Genomic DNA, 21,609 nt, shown 5'->3' on the forward strand with positions numbered 1-21,609 from the left:
AAATAATTGGGCCTACAGTCTAATCTAATCATGCTTTTGTTTATTCACTTCATATAAAAGTCTCTTACGAATGCGTCTGAGCACAATATATAATAATAATAATACTATAACATACATTGTGAGCAACGTTTGAAAACAAGAAAGTGTCCACCTGAAATAATGCAGTGTTCATAGACATACACACCCATTGGTCATGCACATTTGTGCCATTTCTTTAACTAGTGAGTTACAATGCTGAACTGAAAGCGTGGAATATATTTTACAAATGGAGACTGAAGCCAATAAGAGGGCTAACAAGTGTTATCAGAAGCTTCACATTTGCATAATTTACTACATCAGTTCACATTTTATTATAAAATTCACATTGTTTTATTGTGTTTGTTTTTGTAATTAATTGGAACATAACATTCCTGCTTAATGGCAGGCAGGAGGCTTTCGCTTCAAAGTCAGTAGTTTGGGAACACTCCGAAGAACCATCTGTGAGCAAGTGTAGTGTTGCTGTTTAAACCAAAGCCACGATGACAGCAGGACCCAGTTACAACCCAGCTCATGCGTACACAGATTTGGATCGAACATGGGTGAAAACCACATCCCCTTGCCCCCTCCCCCTATCAAACTATACAAAAGTAAAAGCTCAGTATAAACCATTTAGTATCGAATGTGAGAATCCTATTTCCAAAACTGGTTCACAAAGGGGTTGTGCGGTATGAGCAACTCAGGGAAGAGGGCAGACCATCTCAATAAAAGCCCACAAATGTCCTCACCAGGGAGGGGGTCGTATGTCTCTCTTAAGCGATGTCCAGGTTATATAATACACAATACAAAACGTTACAAGAAAAGTCGCAACTCTTAGGCAGAGTTTTCTACACAAATATAACACCACCATTGGCAGGCAATGTTAGATATATAAATTAATAACTTACAAAACATTACATTATATACATGAAGTAATAAATATACTGTTATAAACAGAAATGGAGGTGTTAGCGCAGAAGGCAGTGCAAGAGAAAGACGGCAGCATCAAATTGAAAACGGTGTGTCACTGGGTAGAGAGCGATGTGGGGGAGGGGACATGATGGCGGGGGGCGTGCAGCGCCCAGTGGCTCAGGGCTTCGGGACACAACATGGCGCACTGCCTCACAGAGCTGAATTTTACACAGACTGTTACTGGGAACGACATGACTATCCCTTCCTACCTCTTCATTTGTTCACTTTTATTCTGTTTGCAGCACAATAAGTGAAGTTCTAAGAGGAGAAAAAAATACTGCTATAAGCGGGCAGACAGAGATAAGTTATACAGGCACTGTGAAGCTGGATGGGATGGGAGCGGAAGGAAGTAGAATGTGGTTATCCTATTTGCAAAAGTAACTGTAGTAAAGTGAAAGATATTGCCCAAGAAAGAAGGAAGACCATTTTCTTTCCTTTTTTTTTCCCCAGAAAGACTCAAAAAAGATTATGTCACCTTTGAACGCTTATCTGTGTAGAAGTTGATACTAAACTCTAGGTATTCAACAGGCCTTTTAAAGACGTGAAAATGTTTTACAAAAAAGGCACACAGGTTGGCAGACAAGGGGACAGGTGAACAGATTTATAAATGAAGTTATTAATCAGTCAGTTCAGTCACTAGAGGGGACAGATTCCCAAAACTTAGTGCAGAAAAATCTCTCAGTTTTGTGTCTTCCATTTTCAAGCCATTTACTCAGGATCTGATCTTGGCCTCCAGTACCAGATAAAGCTTCAGCTCTCCACTAAGCTTGCAAACAAGGCAAGTCAACCGTGGGATTTTCTGAACTGCTGTTTGCTTCACGGTCTCGCATTCTGGCTCCAAACTCAAGTAACTGGAAAGGCCACATGGCCCTTGTCCCGTGCAGGCCTACGCCCCCGTGACGGGCTGGCCCTACCATCCAGCTGGCATGCTTGTCAAAGGTGGAATGTTCATCTCCACACGGAGAAGGCGATTATGTGTCGATCGGGGACTTGTCTTCTGCCCCAGTGTCTCCATCAGTCTCTCCTAGCGAATCCCGATGGTCGGGGTCGATCACACAAAGTGTCTTTGTGCTGCTGAAATAATTGTGACCCTCTCCCTCTTTGTCAGGGCCTTCGGAATCCTCCTCTTCAAGGGTGAGTTCAAACTGAAACTTCTCCATCAGACCCTGACAGTCTCTGTTCTGCTCGTCCAGTGGGGGTGAGGGACTCTGGGGTATCATGCTTTGATACCAGTTCCTGTTATCTTCTAATGTGTCCAGAATGTCCTGGGCGTCAGGCTGCACCAGATCTGCCCAGGTCTCCCACAGTGGATGCACGATGTAGTCAATGAAACCAACCTGGAAAAAAAGAAGGTTACACATCGATTATTATGATGAGCTCTTGAAAACCAAACAAGCTGTCCTGCTTTCTAGACAAAGAAAGAGCCACAAGAAGCCAAGAGAGATCAATAATGATGGATTCCCCAATTTGAGCATACACTACACAGTACACCCTGCACTGGATGTAATACATACATTATTGCTCTTATGTCCGCGAAGTATTATTACCTGTACTTTACAAAGGAGGAAACTAAGACTCACTGAGATGAAATATCTTGTCAGAGATCACAGAGCCAGTAAGTGGTAGAGCTGGGACTTCAACCCAGTGTTGAAGCCTGGGTTTGTCTCACTATAACTGACTACTTTTCCTCTTCTGTGTGCCAGATAAGAAGTCTGGATGCAACCCTGGCTGGGAATGACTTTGTCACTACTTGGATTCTGTGAGTCATTCTCCGAAGAAGGAAGCTCCAGGTCTAATGAGTTCTGACTCAAGATTCTTTCCCTGATAAATTTAAAATATGCCGCTGTTCCAAAATGAAGAGGAGACAGCCCCTGACGACTCTGAAATCTCTCAAGTTCCGTGGAATGCTTTTGTTTGTAGATGACTTTGGTAAAACATCTGAAGATACTTCCAGTGCCTAAACAAACAAACAACCTCTCTGTGGACATGTCTGCAATTGTCCTAGATCCACAGGGTACAGTCACTTCCATCAGGAGAAAGGAGGGAAAATAAAAACAATCAAGCAGTTCCTTTGCTAGTGTTCCTGTGAATAAATACGAGGCTTATGGCTCTGTTATGGTTTACACAGGGGCTATGCATCCTGCATGAGCTGGCTCCGTGGCCTTATGCTGACCTCCCCATTGTCGGACAAACAGGAAACACTGGGGGTGGGAGCAGGTTGTGAAAAAGAATAGGCAGTAGTTGAATGAGGGAATGGAATTCCCCTGTCCTGGTCTGGGGGACTGGAGAGATGCTGGGTCCGGATCTGGAGGTAAATGAGCAAGAGCAACGTATATGCATCCATGGGACATGGTTCAGCTGTTCTTTCCACACTACTGGAAACCTTTCCTGTAACAACATTCTGGTTTTCGGCAAATCATTCAATATATCAAAGTTCATATGTGACTCTTTTTTATCTATATCTACCTATAGCTATATATTTCTTTCCATCTATCTATCTATCTATCTATCTATCTATCTATCTATCATCATCTATCTATCTATCTCATTGCCTATCACCTATCTGTTGACCTATGTATCATTTATCTTCTCCTCCCTGGTGCTTCCCTAGTCTTAACATAACTCACACCAAAGTCAGGGACATCTCTGATCTGCATTGGTTACGTGAACTTGACTGCAGATGATTCAGATATTTCTCTTGCTTCCACCCAATCCCTTTTCCTCCCTTTTCCTTCTTTATGTGTATTTAATCGATTTTAGAGACTACTTTCAAGGTGTTTTCCAGGGACCTGAAAAAACAAGCCCAAGGCAATGGAGAAAATGGAATCAACTGAACACCGTGCAGTCGTTTCCTTTCTTTATTTGTTTTGCTTCTGCTAAATGCTCAGCACTTTTTTGAAAGGTAGCCTCTAGTTGCTTATTTGCTGGGCTCCGGGAGGAGAGAGCTCTACAAATCCTAAGAGCACCTTGTCAAGGGCTATATTGCCAGGCGACTCAGACAATGCTTGCCAGAGCCCATCTGCGGGAAACACCAGAGTGGACAATGATGTCATGGCAACAGGGAGACCTGCCTACGGTGATGGAGAGTGAAGAGCTCTGGGCGGAGGGCAGCTGGGTCACTCAGGAACTGGTGAAATGAGCCAAGGGGACAGCGTCTCCACCTGATGCACTGGGAAAGTAGCCACTGTGTCTATTTCACAAAGCTGTGTGGGGGTTCAAATAGGACAAGGTCTGGGAAAGTGTGTGGAAAACCACACAGAATGCCATATAAATATAAAACATCACTGTTGATAATAAATGGGCATTATTCTAATTGACTAATTAACTAATAACTAATTGTTCGAATTAAGGTTTTAGGGAATTTGAATTGGCCCTGACAACTGAATGTTAGGATACATTTTTATAGCTTATTAGAATTTTAGAGCACTTTCACAGATTTCAAACTCATTTGACTGGGTTTCTTTAAAAAACAACAAAAAAAAACAACTGCAAGGGAACTCTGCATCAATATTACAAGTATACGTAAGTTTGGGGGTAGCAGGTAATGGGGAAATAGGATAAACACTAACAAAAAGCATCCTTCATGGTTTTGTGATAAAGACCTGGCATAGCCTATAGACCCATTCTTACTCAGGACTACTTGGCTCAGGCCATTTGGTGCCCTGAAAAAAAAAATAACATTTCAGCATGCCCTGAAGCCTCTGTAAGGACACTGATACTTTCTAGTATCAGCTAGAGGTAGCTGAGGCATTTCTGCGTCCCCCGGCCGTCAGCATATCGTCCCCAGTCCTCCGCGCACAGGGGATTTGTAGCTTTGGACACAACCCAAAGATGTCAGCGTGTTCTCAGAGGTAGAGAAGCAACCTTGGAAGGGGACACAGGACAGGGCGTCGGCTGTGAGGTAGGAGAGGTATGCGGAATGAGATTACCCTTGGCAGTGCACTTGATTACGGAGAGACAACAGACGGGGGAGGAAGCAAGGATGAAGAGTTGAGCTCCTGGATAAGGACAGGGATAAGAGAAATCTGGAGGGATGGGGGGAGGCAGCAGCTCTGAGTTCAGTCAGCTGGATTTGCTAAGGTCATAGACAACTCTCTAAACCGCTTGAGAATACACAGACCAAACTTCGATGAGTTTCTGAGGACGGCTTTGCCTCCGCCCTGTGAAATTGAGTGTAATGGAGAAGACAAATGAGTCACAAACAGAATGGAACTAAATGGGTTGCTGCTTCCTTATAACTTCAGAATTAGATAGACCCCTCCAGTTCTACAATCAGCAGAGCTCACAGAAACTTTGAAAATTTCATATTAGATACCTGGGATTTTTCCACAGAAGCCGTGTGCTTGTCGCACATTGGGCTAATCTCCATTCCCCTCTCCCGCTCTTTGTCTCCCTGCTGGAAAAATTCCTCCATGATGCGGTCCGTCCATTGCCGATACAATTCCAAGGACTTGGTGGGGTTGCTCAGGTCTGCACAGTGTACCATGTTGCGAAGGACCTGGAATCATCAAGTTTTGAAAATCCCATAAAATACAGCGTAAATACCACCAGAACATCTCCTGCCTCTTGTACTAGTACATTTGGTACCAACCCCAAGAACATTTTAGTTGCATTATAATTGTGGTGTGTTGACCAAAAAATAGTATTACAGTGACGCTGGCCAGACTTGGTTATTTACCATTATAGAAGTCCTGAAAGGGAAAATGTGTGTCTTCTCGGACTGACAGTCACTGAATGTAAAAACTGAAAGGGACATTAGAGGTCAAATCCTGCCATCGTTTCCCTTCCCCAATTTGGAAAAAATGCAAAGAATTACTCAAAGTAGATGTCTTCATATTTTCCACTTGTGGAAAGAGACCAGCTGATGGCAGTTTGTATAATCAAAACAGACCTAACAATCTTCAAGTTGATGGGATTTATATCCAAACTCGAGCTTTTGGGACCAGCAGTCACGTATCCCCTATTACAAATGAATTTTGCCATTTATTTTTAGAACTCAGCAATTCAATAAATAGGGTTATGTTTTTCTTCATAAATTCGAGGATAAACTTGAATGTCCATTTTCCTTAGCTTGTTCTTAAAATAAGCCCAAGTCGTAATAATAACCAGATATGCGACTAACTGAACCGATGTTTGTTTTCATTTCTTAACTGTTGTTTGGTTTAGTTTGGTTTGGCTCTGTGTTAAATCAAAGGCTTTCGTCAAATACCTGTATGCGATCTGTGTAGTTGTCCAGGAGAAGAACACCTGAACTTGTAACTTTCTTTGTTTCTACCATGGTCTTCAGGTCTGCCAGCAGGCTCATGTGTTTGGACATATCAGTTGCTAACACCTAGGGTAAAAGGAACATGAGTCTCAGGAAACTCAGTTTATCAGAGAGAATGGCGTTTCTCCTTCTGGGAAGGGAAAGTGAGTGAAGGGTTCAAAAGGAAGTCTTACCATATCGATAACCATTTTCCTGAGCGTCTGGCGCTGCCTCTTGGTAAGATTCTGGAAGATGTCACAGTGTTCTTCCTGCAGCAGTTTGAAGCCCACGGCAAGGTGATGGTTTTCCAACACAGATTCATCATTATACATCAAAGCGAGTTCTGAATCTAGTAAACAAGGGGAAATGATGACTTAGTAAGAAAGGGACAGAATTCCAACGTTGGATGACCTCAGTGTGAAATCAGAACCAGTTCTCTCCAAATGATGTCAGGAACCAAGATCCACATGTCATTTCTCATCAGAGAAACCGTTTCCCTCTTTAAGGGAAGTAGTCCGTTTCCAAGCAAAACACGCTTGTCATAGATGTGGGTGCCTAAGCTTTCTCTCTGACTAAAATTCACGGTATTTTAAAATCCTTTTTCTCCTTCTTCATTTCAGATGAAGAATTTAACATTAGGTCAGTGCATTTCCAAGCAACTAAACCCTATTTTTATCTCAGTTTGTAATTTCCTTTATGTCTTCACACATTTTGTGCTTTGGAAAGGAAGAAACTGAAAATGCCACTAAACTTTATCCTATGTATTAGGATTTTCAAACTGTTTCACTTTTTTATAGATGCCCCAGTCTTGTCCACTGTGACTTTTTGATTTTTCAAAGATGATAATAGTGTGAGTATGAAATTTTCTTTTATCCACATAATTTAGCTCTTTGGAGCTTTCTACAAATATGGCAACAAAACATTAATAGTTTTTCAGAACAATCTTGATGTCAGAGTTTCTGTCCTCTGGCCCTATATGTCAGAAATAGCAACATCTGGATACCTAAATGATAGCTTCCAGCCTGCCGTTCACACAGAAGAATCAGACATCTTTTGTTAGGCAGAGCCCTGGTCTGCACTGGAGAATACGGCCAACAAATTCTGGAAGGAACATTTTCTCTTAATAAAGAATAATAGCCTTTGGTGATGGTGATGATGGTGGTGTGGTGACAGGTTACTCATTGCACATGTTGTCACTCATATACCACTGCTGTAACTGTGTTCTTTGTGTTACATCCTCCGAATACGTGGCCCTGTTCACCCTGTGATCAATCCCAGCTCGGCAAACTGGCTGTATATGTTCTAGTGCTTTCTGTGGCTGTAGCAGAAAAGCCATTTGTTCTGTGTGAAGCTAACTGGCCAGTATATAGATTGATTTGTGACACACACTCTGCCAGCTGATACAACCCAATAGCCAAGTAGTTGCCCAAAGTTAATATTCTTTCAGTAGAAGAACGAGGTTAGAAATGAATCTACCCCACATCCTGATCATGCAGATGTTCTGGTGATGAAGTAGGACAGGGACTCTTATAGCCAAGTAGCTCAAACATTTCTATAAAACCATCAGGACTTGATGTTAATCATGACCACAACTGGATAGCTAATATTCTCAGAAGAAAAAGTACTGAGATTTTTAGCATTTAGAAATAGTGCACTAGCAGAAATTCGTGGATTTTCATTGGCATGGATACTGAACATTTTCAGCAAGACAAAATCACTGAGTATAGCTTGCGATCGATCATAAGGCTGGACCAGCACTAAATGTCACCGGGGTCATCTTCCCTACTATAGACCAAGCATTCCAGTGCTTTCTTTGGAGTCTTATTTCTTTTTGGAGGTTCCCATGCTCATTTTGGGCCTCCTCAGTAGAGAGGGACACTAGTGAGTCGCATCATTCTATGTGAGAGCCCTGCATAACACTGAAAATCATTATCACGTTATCCCCAAGCCTTTCCTTGTCCTTACTGGATAATTCCACATCTGTTACTCTTTCCTCATGTATTGTATTTTCCAAATGTTGAGTACTTTTTATGGCTCTCCTCTGACCCTTCCCAAGTTCTCTATGCAGCTCAAAAATTATGTTGCCAGACTGGACACAGTATCCAGGAAAGGTCTGACCAGCCTGAGTGGAATGGAAGGATTACCTCATTATTACCCTTATTATCATCCATAATGAAAACATTAGGGGGGGAAATGAAGCAATGAATCATACAATTATCTCAAATGACTGCTCTAGTAGTGAACTCACTTGTGTTGATGAGAAACTGGTTGGAGACTCCAGGGTGATCAACGTCATGGATAGCAGCTGCGAAAATGGCGGCCAGAATTTCCAAATCGGTGAAGACGGCCTGCAGAGCAAAACGAAAACATTTAACTCCATGTCCCACTGGCCTATCCTGCTTATTCAGTTTCATATTAAAGTATCCTGTTTCATTCTTTTGAGAGAAGGATTGTTTGCTGATGTACATATTGTCTCAATGCACAATTAAACATAGATTATATCCATCATCATAAGGTCTAGTGTGAGAGGGATGATGGCGGAAGCCCACGCCCACATGGAGCTTACAGGAAGGCAGTAGCACCATGCTCATGGTGAGTGATCAGGTGGGGCCTGATGTTTGTTTGTTGGGTAAGCGGTACAGCAGAATGGTGCTTACATAACACAAGCACATACAAGTCAAAAAAAGCAAGTCAGACTGGCTCTGCTCTGAGATACAACAACATTCATGTTTTCAGGCTAAGTAACTTAAAGAAGAAAGGCTAAATTCTAAACTCATAAGACTGGCAATAAATTATTTCCCAAAGCTAAATTTGTAGTGTGGTCAGAAGCTTTCATATATTCATTCATTCATTCATTCATTCATCCATTCCTTCAATTCCTATCCACTAAATGTTTACTATGGTCAAGATCTGAGAACATTCCTAAGAAGGGAAACCTAATGCCCCACTGCTCTACTCCTTCATGCCATGTTGTGAAGCCTCTTCTGCCCCACTTGTACACGATAACTTAAACCTAGTATTTGTATAGGTATATATTTCTTCTGACTAAAAGGTCTTTCTTTGGCTGTAATGTCTTTCTTCATCCTCTGTGATTCCTTAAATGCCAGCTCAGTGTCCACCTCTCCTGTGAAGGCTAACTGCTTAAGGACACGTTGAGCTTTCCCTTCTCTAAACACGTGTGGCCCCCAGTGGTCAATTTCTGGCTACACAATAGGTATCCTATCAATAACAGCGGGTAGTTGACAAACAGTGTTGACCCACTCTATAATCCTTATACAGAACATACAAATAATACTGTCTCCTTCAGGGCATAAAACAGCCTCAGCTCCAACTCACTTTCCTATCTTCTTGGATTTCTTTTCTCAGGAAATATGGAATCCAAACAATAGAGCTGGGGCCAGTTGAATCTTTCTTCACCTTCCAAACTGAACCTGTGAATCTGGTGGGGCTGGATAGGGGTTGACAAGTCCCCTTCTGTAGTGAGCCTACACATTTTGGAAGGACCTGACTACCATTGCTGTATGTCAAAGAAGAATATGGCCTGCTGGGCACATTGCTGCTAATACTGGTGCGTGGAAATGCATTAATCTACTAAGGAAGGAGTCACAGCCACCTTCAGCAAGATGTCTAGCAAAATGGAACACTGTTCCCCTTTGCTTCAGCATTATTAATTCTAGATATTCAGTTCTAGATATTCACTTACTTTTTCTTCAACCCATAGAATCAGTTTTATGAATTCTCAGGAGAATAAGCCTATAGGATGCTTACTCCCAACAGGAACTATATAAGACATTTTAGAGTATATTTCTGTGCTATCCCTCACAGTGTTTGGGATGATGTGGGCCTTTCAGATCAGGATATGCATATTAAGCATAAACTACATACTAGATGCTGAACTGGCCACTTACTGGATACTGGAGATGAATGAAAAATACAGCACCCTGGGGGCACCTGGGTGGCTTATTCTGTTAAGCGTCTGACTCTAGATTTCCACTCAGGTCATGATCTCAGGATCATGAGATTGAGCCCCACGTCAGGCTCTGCATTCAGTGGGGAGTCTGCTTGAGATTCTCTCTTTCCCTCTCCCCTGACCCTCCCCCCACTTATGTGCACTCTCTCTCTCTCAAATAAATAAATAAATCTTAAAAAAATAAAGCGCCCTGTTAATTGCTTGATAATTAAACAATTTCAATCGTAAGAGACATAAGAGAGAGTTACTCTGATATTCGAAAGCAGCGTAAGTAGAAGTGCCATTTGTTTTTACTAGCGACCCAATTGATGGATGCTACACATTAATAAGGAACCAGCTCGAACACGTGCAATTATTTCCGTAAATATGTTACATGTTGTGTAGCACCTTTTAAAAGAGGATGGGCAGGTATGCAAACCAGATCATAACTACTCACATCTAATGCTGGCGTAGAAAGAAGAACATGGGTTGACTGGGCTACGTCAGCAGCGTGTAGGCTGTTATGATATGCCACGTCAGAATGGTAATGGTCTTCTAAAGTCATCATGTAGGTTACAAATGTATCAGATGAGATTTTGAATGTCTTTAGGAGGTCTCTTTCCTATGTAGTAAAATGGATTAGAAAATAAATAAGTGGATGTCCAAAAATGAGGAAAAAGTCAAATCAGGAAAGTAAACTGGGATGGAAAAAAAAATCATAAAGAGCCATCGAATTCAATAAGCAATACTCTCTCCTTTTTACTCACCTGGAAGATGGCATACATGATGCAGGTGAGGGGCCTATTGTGTGAATAGCCAGCCACATTGAAGATGTTAAGGCCCCATTTGTTCAGGTCTTCCAGCTCCTGTAATCAAAATTAGAGGAATTTAGGAATAAGGCCAGTTTTGTTAGCATGCTTCATTATTTTTATTTAGTTTTTGGACAATGGCTGGCTAAGTCTTTAGAGTGTCTATTTCGAGTGTTCTAGTTGCAGGAAAATTTGAAAATGGAATGGCCTAGGAGGTTGGGTATCCTCTTTATTTTAGTTACAAATTTCTGTATATTTTTTTCAGAAAAGGGAGAGTGTGTGCCTAATATACAGATTTAGTTGCTGACCTGTATTTGCCACACATCAGTCCTCAACCAAGTTGCATTCAGAGGTAGCTGCAAGTGCCTAGGGTCCCTCTAGCTCCATTTCCCTGTCTCTCCTCTTCACTGAGCACTGCCCCATTAGTAACAGCTAGAAAACCATCTTAGGGGAACTCCTTTACCCTTTGGTTATTATCACAAAGGGCCAGGTTGGGGAAACTCAGTTGCTAGAATGTGCAGAAGTCAACCCTAACTTAATGTAAAAGGTCATGAAGAATGCCAACCATGGATTATTCTATCTTAGAGCTCTTGGGCCACAGATTGACCTGGGAGAAACCTTATTTGGTCCTGTGTTGTGGGATTATTCCAAGATTATCTGATTAAAGGCGTAATTTATTCCATTCTGAATTCTTGCCCAGAACAAGGGATCTAGGCTCTCTCCAGAGGCCTGCCCCTTGCTCTAATGGCATCTCTCAGAAAGCCTCCCTGAATGTCTGTTTGCTCACAAGGAGCTCATTTCCTACTGTCACAAGGCTTCAAGGACCTCAGTGGTCACCTTAGACGACCCCCTAGGGGACGTGTGAATTCTGTGCCTTCCTCCACTGGTGGGGTTTGGGCTCTGAGTCAGTGCTGTCGACCTCTCTCATTTCTTCTTTAGCTCTGCCAATCAGTGCAGATTTTCCAAATAGTCCTTGGCATATAGTCCCAGATCTGTCCTCTGGGACAATTCAGTCCTGTCTCCTGGCCACCCTGTGGATTCTCCCAGTATGCCTTCTGTAGGATTCTCATTCATGAGGAACTTCCATTTACAAATCCAACTCTGAATTAAAAAAATTGGTCCTTTGTTGTCGGAAAAGGGTCTCAAATTCGGTGCCCAGCAATGGACAAAGAGGCCACACCAGCCGCCTTCTATAATTTAATCATAAAGCAACAATGATCCCTGCTATTTTCTAGTAGGTCGTTTTGGGCAGCTACCTGCCGTAGAGCAGAGAGCTGCATGTGCGCGCCCCCAGCTCAGACACACCTTGGCCAGATGATCTTCGTTTTCTGTGTTGACGCCAAAGCGTGAGATGCTTGTATTGTTCAAGCTTGAACTATGCATCAGTTTTTTCACACCACTTATCTGTGTCATGAGCTGTTGCTTTTTCTTCTTCTCTCGGTCTTTCTGGGTGGGAGACGGAATCTCCACATCATTCTGCTTGTCTGCAACAAGGGAAACATTTTTCAGCCCCTGCGTGCCAGTGAGAACCCACTGCAACATCCAAAACAACTTCTAATGTCCTGTAATGGATTTTACATCTTATAAAGGACGGTCCTACCTTATCCCACTTGATCTCCAGGACAATCCTGGGAGCCCGATGGGAGAAATAGGAAACTTTTTTTGTTTCATTTTATTGCGAAATAAACCGAGGCCCAAAGGAGTGAAATAAGTTGTCCAAGCAGGACAGGTAGGACTCAATCCTCCACCTTCTATCTGTAGCATAATTTAGAATTACGCTTCTATATTTTCAAGGTAGGGCATCAATATGTACATGTAAATTTTTTTAATTAAATAACTTATATGGCTGTATAATAGAAAAGGTTCATGTAGCCAGGTCCAGGTTAATAAAAACAGGCTTTATGTTCTGCTCTTTTTGTCATGTTTGTATTCATTTTTTTAATTTAAAAAATCCAAACAACTTTAACTGGATAAAACTTATCATTTCGGTTTAGACGAGCAGTCTGTAAGTTAGAGAAATAAATGGTTTATAATCTACAAATAATGACTTGAAACCTTGGCTTATTACCATCATTTGAAGTTCAGAGGAAAAGTACATCAGTTTTACTTCACGCTTTATTTTTATTCATTCTGCTAATTAATAATAAACGATGCCTCTCGTTTGTCACAGGCATTAAATTTATTAAACTATTTATGCTTATTAAATATGTATGCTGATCTCATTTACTCGTTTAAAAAATTCTGCTACAAGGTAATAGCAGAGCTACGATTAGGGACGAAAGTATCTACCTTCTCACAGAGGTTCTTCCCTTTATATCATGCTATTAAAAGTATCAGCAACCAAATATCCCATTTCACTTCACAGGGGGCTTTATCCTGAGTGCTTCTGAAAAAATGCATTAACTCTTTCAGGCCGCAGGGATGCCCGTGGGTGCCCGGAGGCAATCATTCATTAAACTGCTTTAACAGCTACTTCACTGAACTGAATGACACCCTGTGGCTGAAAGAGTTAATGCAGCTCTCAGAAGTTCTTACGTGTATCTCTGCTTGTTACAGTAAAAATTAGGACAAAGACGACTTCTCCATTAGAAAATGACGTATTTCCAGATGGCATGCTGGGACCTAGACTATTGGTTTCCAACTCTTGCAAGATGATGGCATAGGTCACATGTTTCCCCCAGAGACCTCTGCCTGCTCCCAGGGCCCTGTGGACAATGTAGCAAAGCCGAGCCAGCACAGGGACACAGAAGCAGGGCCCTGGACATGTCAGCACCTCGAGCAAGGCTAGTCTCTCTCCCTAGCATCCCCCGTGTTCTCTTTAGGGGCCCGCAAGCACCGAGCCTCGTCAGTCCATGGCTTTTGCCTGGAGAGGAATTTTACTGGTCATTTCAATTTGTTTAGGGGTTTCCAATCTGCATCAGCATCAGAAGCACCCAGGGAACTTTAGAAAATCACAGATTCATGAGCCCTACCCGGGCCTACTGAACCAGTATGTTTCAAAAAGCTTCCTAAATGACGCTGACGATCAGAGCCAGGTTTGGGAACCAAAAATAATCCCACACTCTCACTTTTCGGATGAAGTCAGCAATTTGTCCAAACTCAAAGGGCAATTTATTCAACAGATATTTATTTTGCAATTACTCAGTTCCAGACACAGTGACTTCATAGCAGAGAACCCAGGCCTTGAAGTTCCTGTTAAACATTTCTTTCTGGTCTCACAATCTCTGGCAAAACACACTACCTATTATGTTATTTCTGACATTACTTTTCTCTCTGTCACTTCACTCCTAATAATCATAACTTTTTGCTAAAATGAAAGGTCACAGTAGCCCCTGTCTTTCCCGACCCCGTTCCTCACCATTCCTCACGTCTGGTTATCTAAGAGACTGTCCAATTCCCCTAGGCCACAGCAGATAGAGAAACCTCTAGTGGGCCTAGCAGCTTTCCCCCGTGTTAACTAAAGATTCCTTGCAACAGCCAGTAATCGAGCGGAACCGCTACCGCATCCGGAACATCGCAGTAAAGAAGAGAGCCATTATTCACAGACAGCGCCAGTTCGACATTAATGGGTGTCTCCCTATACAGGCAGGCACTGGAAGAACTGATGGGTTTCCCTATTCTGAATTTCCTCTCTTAAAAGCTTAGCCGGGGCATTGTGGAAATAACCTGAAACACAGACTCAAAGGATCACCATAAACACTTAGTGGATTTATATTCACAGAATGGTTAGAATACAGTGGGGAAATCGTGGGCCAGCATAAAACAAAGAAACAAACAAACAAACAAAACGAATGTAAAATATGGTCATGTCAAAACACTGTTAAGGGCATAATTTTTTTAAATAATTTTTATTTTGTTATATTAGTCACCATATAGTACATCCCCAGTTTTTGATGCAATGTTCCAGGATTCATTATTTGCATATAACACCCAGTGCACCATGCAATATGTGCCCTCCTTAATACCCATCACCGGCCTATCCCATTCCCCCACCCCCCTCCCCTCTGAAGCCCTCAGTTTGTTTCCCAGAGTCCATAGTCTCTCATGGTTCATTTCCCCTTGTTAAGGGCATAATTTGAAGTGCTTTTCTTACTAGAGCACGGCATTTGATCATGCAAATTTTCTAAGTTCTTTTCCTTGCATCTTTGAAATTCTATGTTTTTGCTTTTGAGACGTAGTCGGGGATTTACAAGAATGAGCTTTCTCTGCCGGTAAAAATACATACTAAATTATAATATCATATCTAAATATCTTGCTTTGCCTATGCTCCCTTCCTGCAGATCCTGCCTTACTTCCTCAGGCTGGCAACCTGGAGCTCATTGTCATGTAAAAGTATCAGTAAGTGCCTGCTTTCGCAAAGGGACTCTTGCCTGCCTTTCAACTTGTCCAGCTAGACACCATCCTCTTCGATGGAAACAGCACAAGTTTCACAGATCCTTGGAGTAGGGATTCCCTCCTTCCCGGATGACACATTTTAACATTCAATGGCTCTTATTGCAAAAATGCTCTTTAATTTTAACTTAAAGCTCGAAGGTCTTCCCATTTTTTGCTCACTGAGATGGCTGCCGTGCTCTGACAAGATTCTTTTATATTGCTGGGAAAGGTTAAAAACATATTTTATGTTCAGGTCCAACAATCATGATTCCTAAAGACTTTTCTCCAAAAGAATATAGCTATCACTTAAACGCCCTTTGATGTGATTTTCTTCTATATGGTCTCAATTCCTAACAATTCCTTCTTTCCTAGTTAAAGTGACAGGGTATTTAGGTCTGGGAGTCGAGATAGCAAAGCCTTAGTTCTGGCTCAGGGATATGGTAGCCAAGTAATCTTGATTAGGTCACTTCGCCTTTCGGGGCCTGTTTTCTCTCCCATAAAATGAGGAAATTAGACTACAAGGCCAATAAGATCCCTTGTGGATCTGACAGTTTATAAAGAAGGCTTCATTCATGCTTCTCCAGGAATATTCCTCCAGGAATATTCACCCCACAAGATAGGATTAAGAGTTCCATGTCCCTGGGGCGCCTGGGTGGCACAGCGGTTAAGCGTCTGCCTTTGGCTCAGGGCGTGATCCCGGCATTATGGGATCGAGCCCCACATCAGGCCCCTCCGCTATGAGCCTGCTTCTTCCTCTCCCACTCCCCCTGCTTGTGTTCCCTCTCTCGCTGGCTGTCTCTATTTCTGTCAAATAAATAAATAAAAATCTTAAAAAAAAAAAAAAAAGAGTTCCATGTCCCACATTTGCAGTTTGGAAGCAAGGTTGGTTGTTTGGTTTGTTTGCTTTTTAGGACTATCCAATTGCAAGCCTACAGTCCATTATAGAGAATTCAGACTGCCAGGTATGTCTTAGCAAAACTGATCAACTCAGTCCATATCAGAGTCATAGAATGTTAGAGCTGGAAGGGATCTGAAATGTCGCCTATTCCAGTGCTCCCATTGTACAGATGAGGCAACTGATGTATCTTTTGTTGATACAAGGGATTTTTTTTCTCCCTATATTTTCCCAAGAATATTTAAAATTTTAATCTGTCTAGTCTGTTTGATCAGGACCACCTTGTGCGTGCACGCGTTCACACTCACACACACACACACACACACACACACACACACATACACGCCCTCCTAAGGCTGAGTCTCTAAGAATTGAGATTCTAACACCTTCCCCCACAACCTGTTCTTGATAATTTAATTTTTGGAATAAGAAGAAGCCAAAAAATTGGTATTCCTCGAGAGATGTGCCAAATTGCGAATGAAATATTCAAGAAAGCGTTGACAACTGCCTGTTCTTGAGACACACAGTGTTGACCCTGAGAGCTCAACTTTATTATCTTATCAGCTTTCTCACTTAATAGCTTATGATGATAAAAAAGAGATCAGCGTGCTAAACTGCCCTTGCCATCCTCGGCAAGGCGCTGGTGAAAGCTACCGCAGGTGCACAGAGCTGCCTCCGTGCTGTCTTGGACGACAAAGTGCCCCTGCAGCTTTACTCCAGTCTTGAGAGTCTCTCCCGAGACGACAGACAAGCCCCGGCATTTTAAAACGCAATGTTTGTGAGAACAAAAATGAGTTCTTGCAATACTCGACTTTGTTCTTCTCTCCCACAGTCATTAACCTGGAAAATGTAAGACTTCCAGTGTATGAAAACTGACTGGGTGTTGCACAGAACAGAGTACGTCTGACAGGGACAGTGGAAGATGTCTGTCTTCAAAGGAGTGAAGGGGGTATGATGAAGAAAAAGGGATCCGTGTGTAACACTTGCTGTTCAATTAGATTCTAGCTGCCTCTCGGAGCTAGGCTATATGAAAATTCTTCTCCTTTGTTCCCTGACAAAGGTGTTGTAACTGCGCTGCAGAAAACCAGGAGAAAGGCCCGGTGTGGAAGCCCCCCCCCCCCCGCCCCAAGGAAACAGCGGGGAAGGCACTTCATCGTGCCCCTGCCCGCCTGCTGCCTGGTAATGCCATGCGCTCTGCACTGGGCTGATCAAAGACTGATCGGCTGACAGCAGAAACCGCTTTGGAATTCGAGAAATAGGACTGATTTTTAAAAATAAAACCAGAAGAGAGAGGTGTGTGTTTCCATAAGGCCCCAAGGCAAACGGTCATGGATTTAATGAATGTGTCTCGATGCCAAAAAGAAGGGAGGTGTGAAGTCCAGCTGTAAGAACGGGTTGGTTCCCTGCATAGTGGAGTTCTAGAAAGGGGCATAATTCAGCAGTATTTGAAAGTCAACAGAATCAGAATTTAAAGGCTACCTTTAGATTAAAGTACAGATTTGCATATTTTGCAGGTCTTATTAAAGAAAAATATAATCCAAATAGGTTCACAATACAGTAGAATGACTTTAAACCTGAGATCAGAAATCCCGAGTAATCCAACAGGATGCCTGACAGTAGCTGAGGCTCTTTGATGCAAACCTTTTCTGACAGTGTCAGGTGTTACATACCAGCAATGTGACAACAGAGCACAACAGATAAAAAGCATCAGATCGGGAAGATAATGATACAGCTTGCAGAAAGCCAAATCTTTCAGAGATGGGAAGATTCTTTTCTTCCCATTGATCTTTAAGCAATAACTTAGCAAAGCAATAGTCAAATTACTTCCAAAGCTTATTCCCATGGGTCAAATCACCACACCGTTATTTTCCAACCATATCTTTTACAAACCACCTAAGAGGAAATCTTTTGCTCCAAGTCCAGTTATTGGAAGAATGTAAAGAATACTATGTCAGAAGAGCCATCAGACTGGTCCCTCAGGTTTGGATGACTGGCCGGGCCCCACCCCCACCCCTTTCAGAGGTCTTGGCCAAGATGGAAGTGGGTGGGTGGATAAGGGGTGACCTGAGGTACATAGAAATATAATCAGCCTATAATAACCTTCTGTCTTTGATGTCATTCTTTTCTCTCTCTTTTTTTTTAACGTCTTCCTGCCTTTTTTTTTTTTTTTTACTTTAAATGTTATCTCCTTAGTTCTTACTTGAAATGGCTTTTTCTGTGACTTGACCCCATTCCAAACTCACATAGGGATGTCGCTGATGGGTTGCAGAGATTAATACTGAAAAATCTCAATTATGGGCCAGGTTTCCCAGTTAATATCTTACCTAAGAAAGTATTTGAAATGTATTCAGAAACCTGGTTCCCTGATCGGCTCATCTCTGAGAGGTGTGTCAGCTCCCGGTTCAGCATTCTTTTGAACTGTATATAAAGAAGAAAAATGTATTAATCACCTAAAAATTAGCAAACGATCACTTAAGATGTTTTCAACTTCACTAAGAACCAAGAGATCAGAGGAGCAGATACCATTAAATAAATGATACTGCTTCTACAAAACACCCCCTTAACGCGAAATCATTCCAGCGTCACCTTAGGGAAAAAAGAGGTTTTCTTAAGATTTCTTAGAATTAACATCTGATTTCTTCTGAAGATGCAAACATAGGGAAAGGAATTTTAATAGAGTCAAGGTCATTCCACTTGAAAATGTGACAACTCTTAAAACACATTTATTGGAAATTAACTCAAAAATACTCCTTGAGAGGAGATCATATGTGAAAAGTTGAAGAGAACACTAAGGGGAAAAAGAAGCATCCTTTAAAAATCGAGCTGCATAAAAAGAATAGGATTAAAATACAGCACAGTCTACTCAAATACGATGTAAAATAACATGCCCTTATTATACGGTAAGCGGCCTCCGTGGGCTAAGGGATAACACAAATTAAATCATTACAGATGTTTTTCTACTCCGCAGAAAGCATACAGAGGTACGTGTTTCACATTCTATCAAAGACACATAACAGAATCAAATTAACCCACCTTGATGTAACCCCAAGATACAGATAACAAATAGTTTGCCTCAGGCATTTTGGAATGCTCTCCTTGCCACAATCCACAAATCCCTTCGAAAGAATTCACTGTTCTGAGAGAGCACCCCCGAAAGGACCGGGAAAGCCGAGCAGGAGCAGATTCAGTGGTAAAATAATCAAAACTTAGAAAAGACAAAGTCTCCAAAATTTAGGGCATTTCCTAATCCAAACAAAGCCCATCTTCGCACTCCATTCTTACAAGAAGCCTATGCTCCCTGCTTCTTTCCTGGCAGAGAGAGCAATGCAATCAGGAATTGCACGAAGAAACAAGAGCCTGTCTAAATGTACTCAGCTGCCTGGCTTGCAGCACTTATGAATTATGAATAGTCCTGGTGGCCGAAGGGGCTTCCACTCTAGATTAGTCCTGCTCAGCTCAACTCTGCAAGGAAGGAGCGATTCTTCTTTCCTGAGGGGTTGCCAGACTGGGAAACACAGCCATCTTTTAAAAAGGAGAAGATTAAAATGGAGGAAGCCCCATGAATATTTAAGTAAATCTGAAGTCAGTACCCTCCCCCATTTCAGCTAGGTGCTCTTAACCCTCTCTCCACTGCACAGACCGTCCTAATGGTTTCAGAGTGTTGGTGCATTTGAGTCCTTTACTTTCTCAACATTTTTAGAAAATTGAGAACAGGTTAGAACTGCGCCTGTCGTCAGACTAGGCTTTCAGAATACAAAGATTTTTTTTTTTTAAAGCTAGCTTTTGGGAGGATTTTTTGCACACTGATGGTGTGTGACAGTACGTTCAGACTTCCTTCACAATGAAACAAGTGGGAATAGAATTAACTTACTTCTTTTAAAACAGTACTTCATTTGCAGAATGCAGTTTTCTCCACTCCATCAGCTCATTAATATGCATATTAGATTGCATCCGACAAATGAATTTAACACGTTCAATCTGGGATCTACAATGTGTTAGGAAATATAAGCTATCATTTGCTGCATATTTGGGTTATGAAGGACTACAGTGTTTTGGTATTTTAGTGTTAAACATCTTCTAATTCATGTTAGAAATATTTAGGAGTTAAACTAAATTTTATTTCATTTTAGCAATCTAGGGCATGTTGAGAAAGTCATTCCCTTCCTCTAGACTCCATCTCCCCCTCCCTCCTGCCCTCCCGCCCCCACCCGCCCCCTTTCCTTGTCAGCCTCAGCACAGGCAAGAGGAAAGGCGGAGAGGAGAGTCCTACCGCAGTGAGCTTCCCAGGCCCATCCCACTCCCCTCCATCTCCCTCCTCTCTGTTACCCCACCCTTGGACTCCCAGAAGTTCAAGTACAGCATGTTAAAGCAAGAGCAAAGCACCATGGCAACAGCCCCCACACGCAATTGGCTCTCTTTCCTGTGAGGCTTTCTCCTTTCAAATGAGCATCCTGCACCAACAATGGCTCCCCTTCAAGCATCCGAGCCCCCGTCAGGCCACTGCCTGTGCCCAGGAGACCTGGACTTTCTAGCTGCGAGCAAGGAGCAACGCAACTTAGCATTGTTGCCTGCTGGCTCACTGCACCATGCATTGTCCTCAGAGAGGTTCTGGGGGAACCCTGCTTGCGTCTGTGTGTTTTCCCATGATACAATATGTGAGTAACAGTGACCAGGGATGTCGGGATCGATTGTCTCAGCTAGTGTGTTGTACTGATTGAACCTCTATGCAGTTTTGAACTCCGAGTCAATCGCGTAAGTTCCAAATTCTTTATTTTTGAAGACAAACCTGCTTGGTCATAGTGGCCTCTCATTTTTACTTCTCAAAAGTCAGGCACTTTCGCTAAAGACTTAGAAGCTGGAAAAGACAGGTTTGTATGCTCCGACTGATCAGCTCATTTTGGGCAAAGAGGGAACCTGTACTTGGAGCACTGCAAACATATCTTGAAAAAAAAGCAGAGACAGATGATTTCTTTAATTATGTCTCTGCATAAGACTTAGCCAAATGTAACATTCAAACGCTCCATTCTCATTTTGGTTCCTTTGGTCGGTAAAGTATTCAGGAAGATTTTGGAGTCAGTCAGGTGTGTACTAGTTCAAATACAACCATTTTATCACGTATTTGATAAATATTTTTTGAGCATCTAAAATATGCCAGGCAAAGCATTAAAGACAGAGAAGTAAAACAAAAACAAAGAGCAAAACGAAACAAAAAACCACTGTTTTAATCCGTTTTCATCCTAGTAGGACTAGTCAGATACATTAGGGCACGTTAGTTGACCATAACAGATATTAGTCTGGAAAGAGGGGGCCAGTTGTTTACTAGTCATATTGGCTCTTCTGCTTAGAATAT

General features: G+C 42.1%; 1 protein-coding gene across 1 annotated transcript in view; it reads right to left on the minus strand.

Moving 5' to 3' along the window:
- Nucleotides 1-25: 25 nt before the first annotated feature.
- The window catches only part of PDE4B (phosphodiesterase 4B), a 40,302-nt gene continuing 18,718 nt past the window's right edge, over nucleotides 26-21,609 (minus strand). The window contains exons 2-10 of the mRNA XM_008690765.2: nucleotides 18,584-18,677; nucleotides 12,296-12,474; nucleotides 10,949-11,047; nucleotides 10,639-10,803; nucleotides 8,481-8,580; nucleotides 6,427-6,581; nucleotides 6,197-6,319; nucleotides 5,303-5,485; nucleotides 26-2,324 (exon numbers count right to left, since the gene is read on the minus strand). Of these exons, the coding sequence (XP_008688987.2) occupies nucleotides 1,959-2,324; nucleotides 5,303-5,485; nucleotides 6,197-6,319; nucleotides 6,427-6,581; nucleotides 8,481-8,580; nucleotides 10,639-10,803; nucleotides 10,949-11,047; nucleotides 12,296-12,474; nucleotides 18,584-18,677 (1,464 nt within the window). The 3' untranslated portion in view covers nucleotides 26-1,958. The remainder of the gene's footprint in view (nucleotides 2,325-5,302; nucleotides 5,486-6,196; nucleotides 6,320-6,426; nucleotides 6,582-8,480; nucleotides 8,581-10,638; nucleotides 10,804-10,948; nucleotides 11,048-12,295; nucleotides 12,475-18,583; nucleotides 18,678-21,609) is intronic.

The sequence above is a fragment of the Ursus maritimus genome, unplaced genomic scaffold (genome assembly GCF_017311325.1).
Source record: "Ursus maritimus isolate PB19 unplaced genomic scaffold, ASM1731132v1 scaffold_12, whole genome shotgun sequence".
Lineage (NCBI taxonomy): Eukaryota > Metazoa > Chordata > Mammalia > Carnivora > Ursidae > Ursus > Ursus maritimus.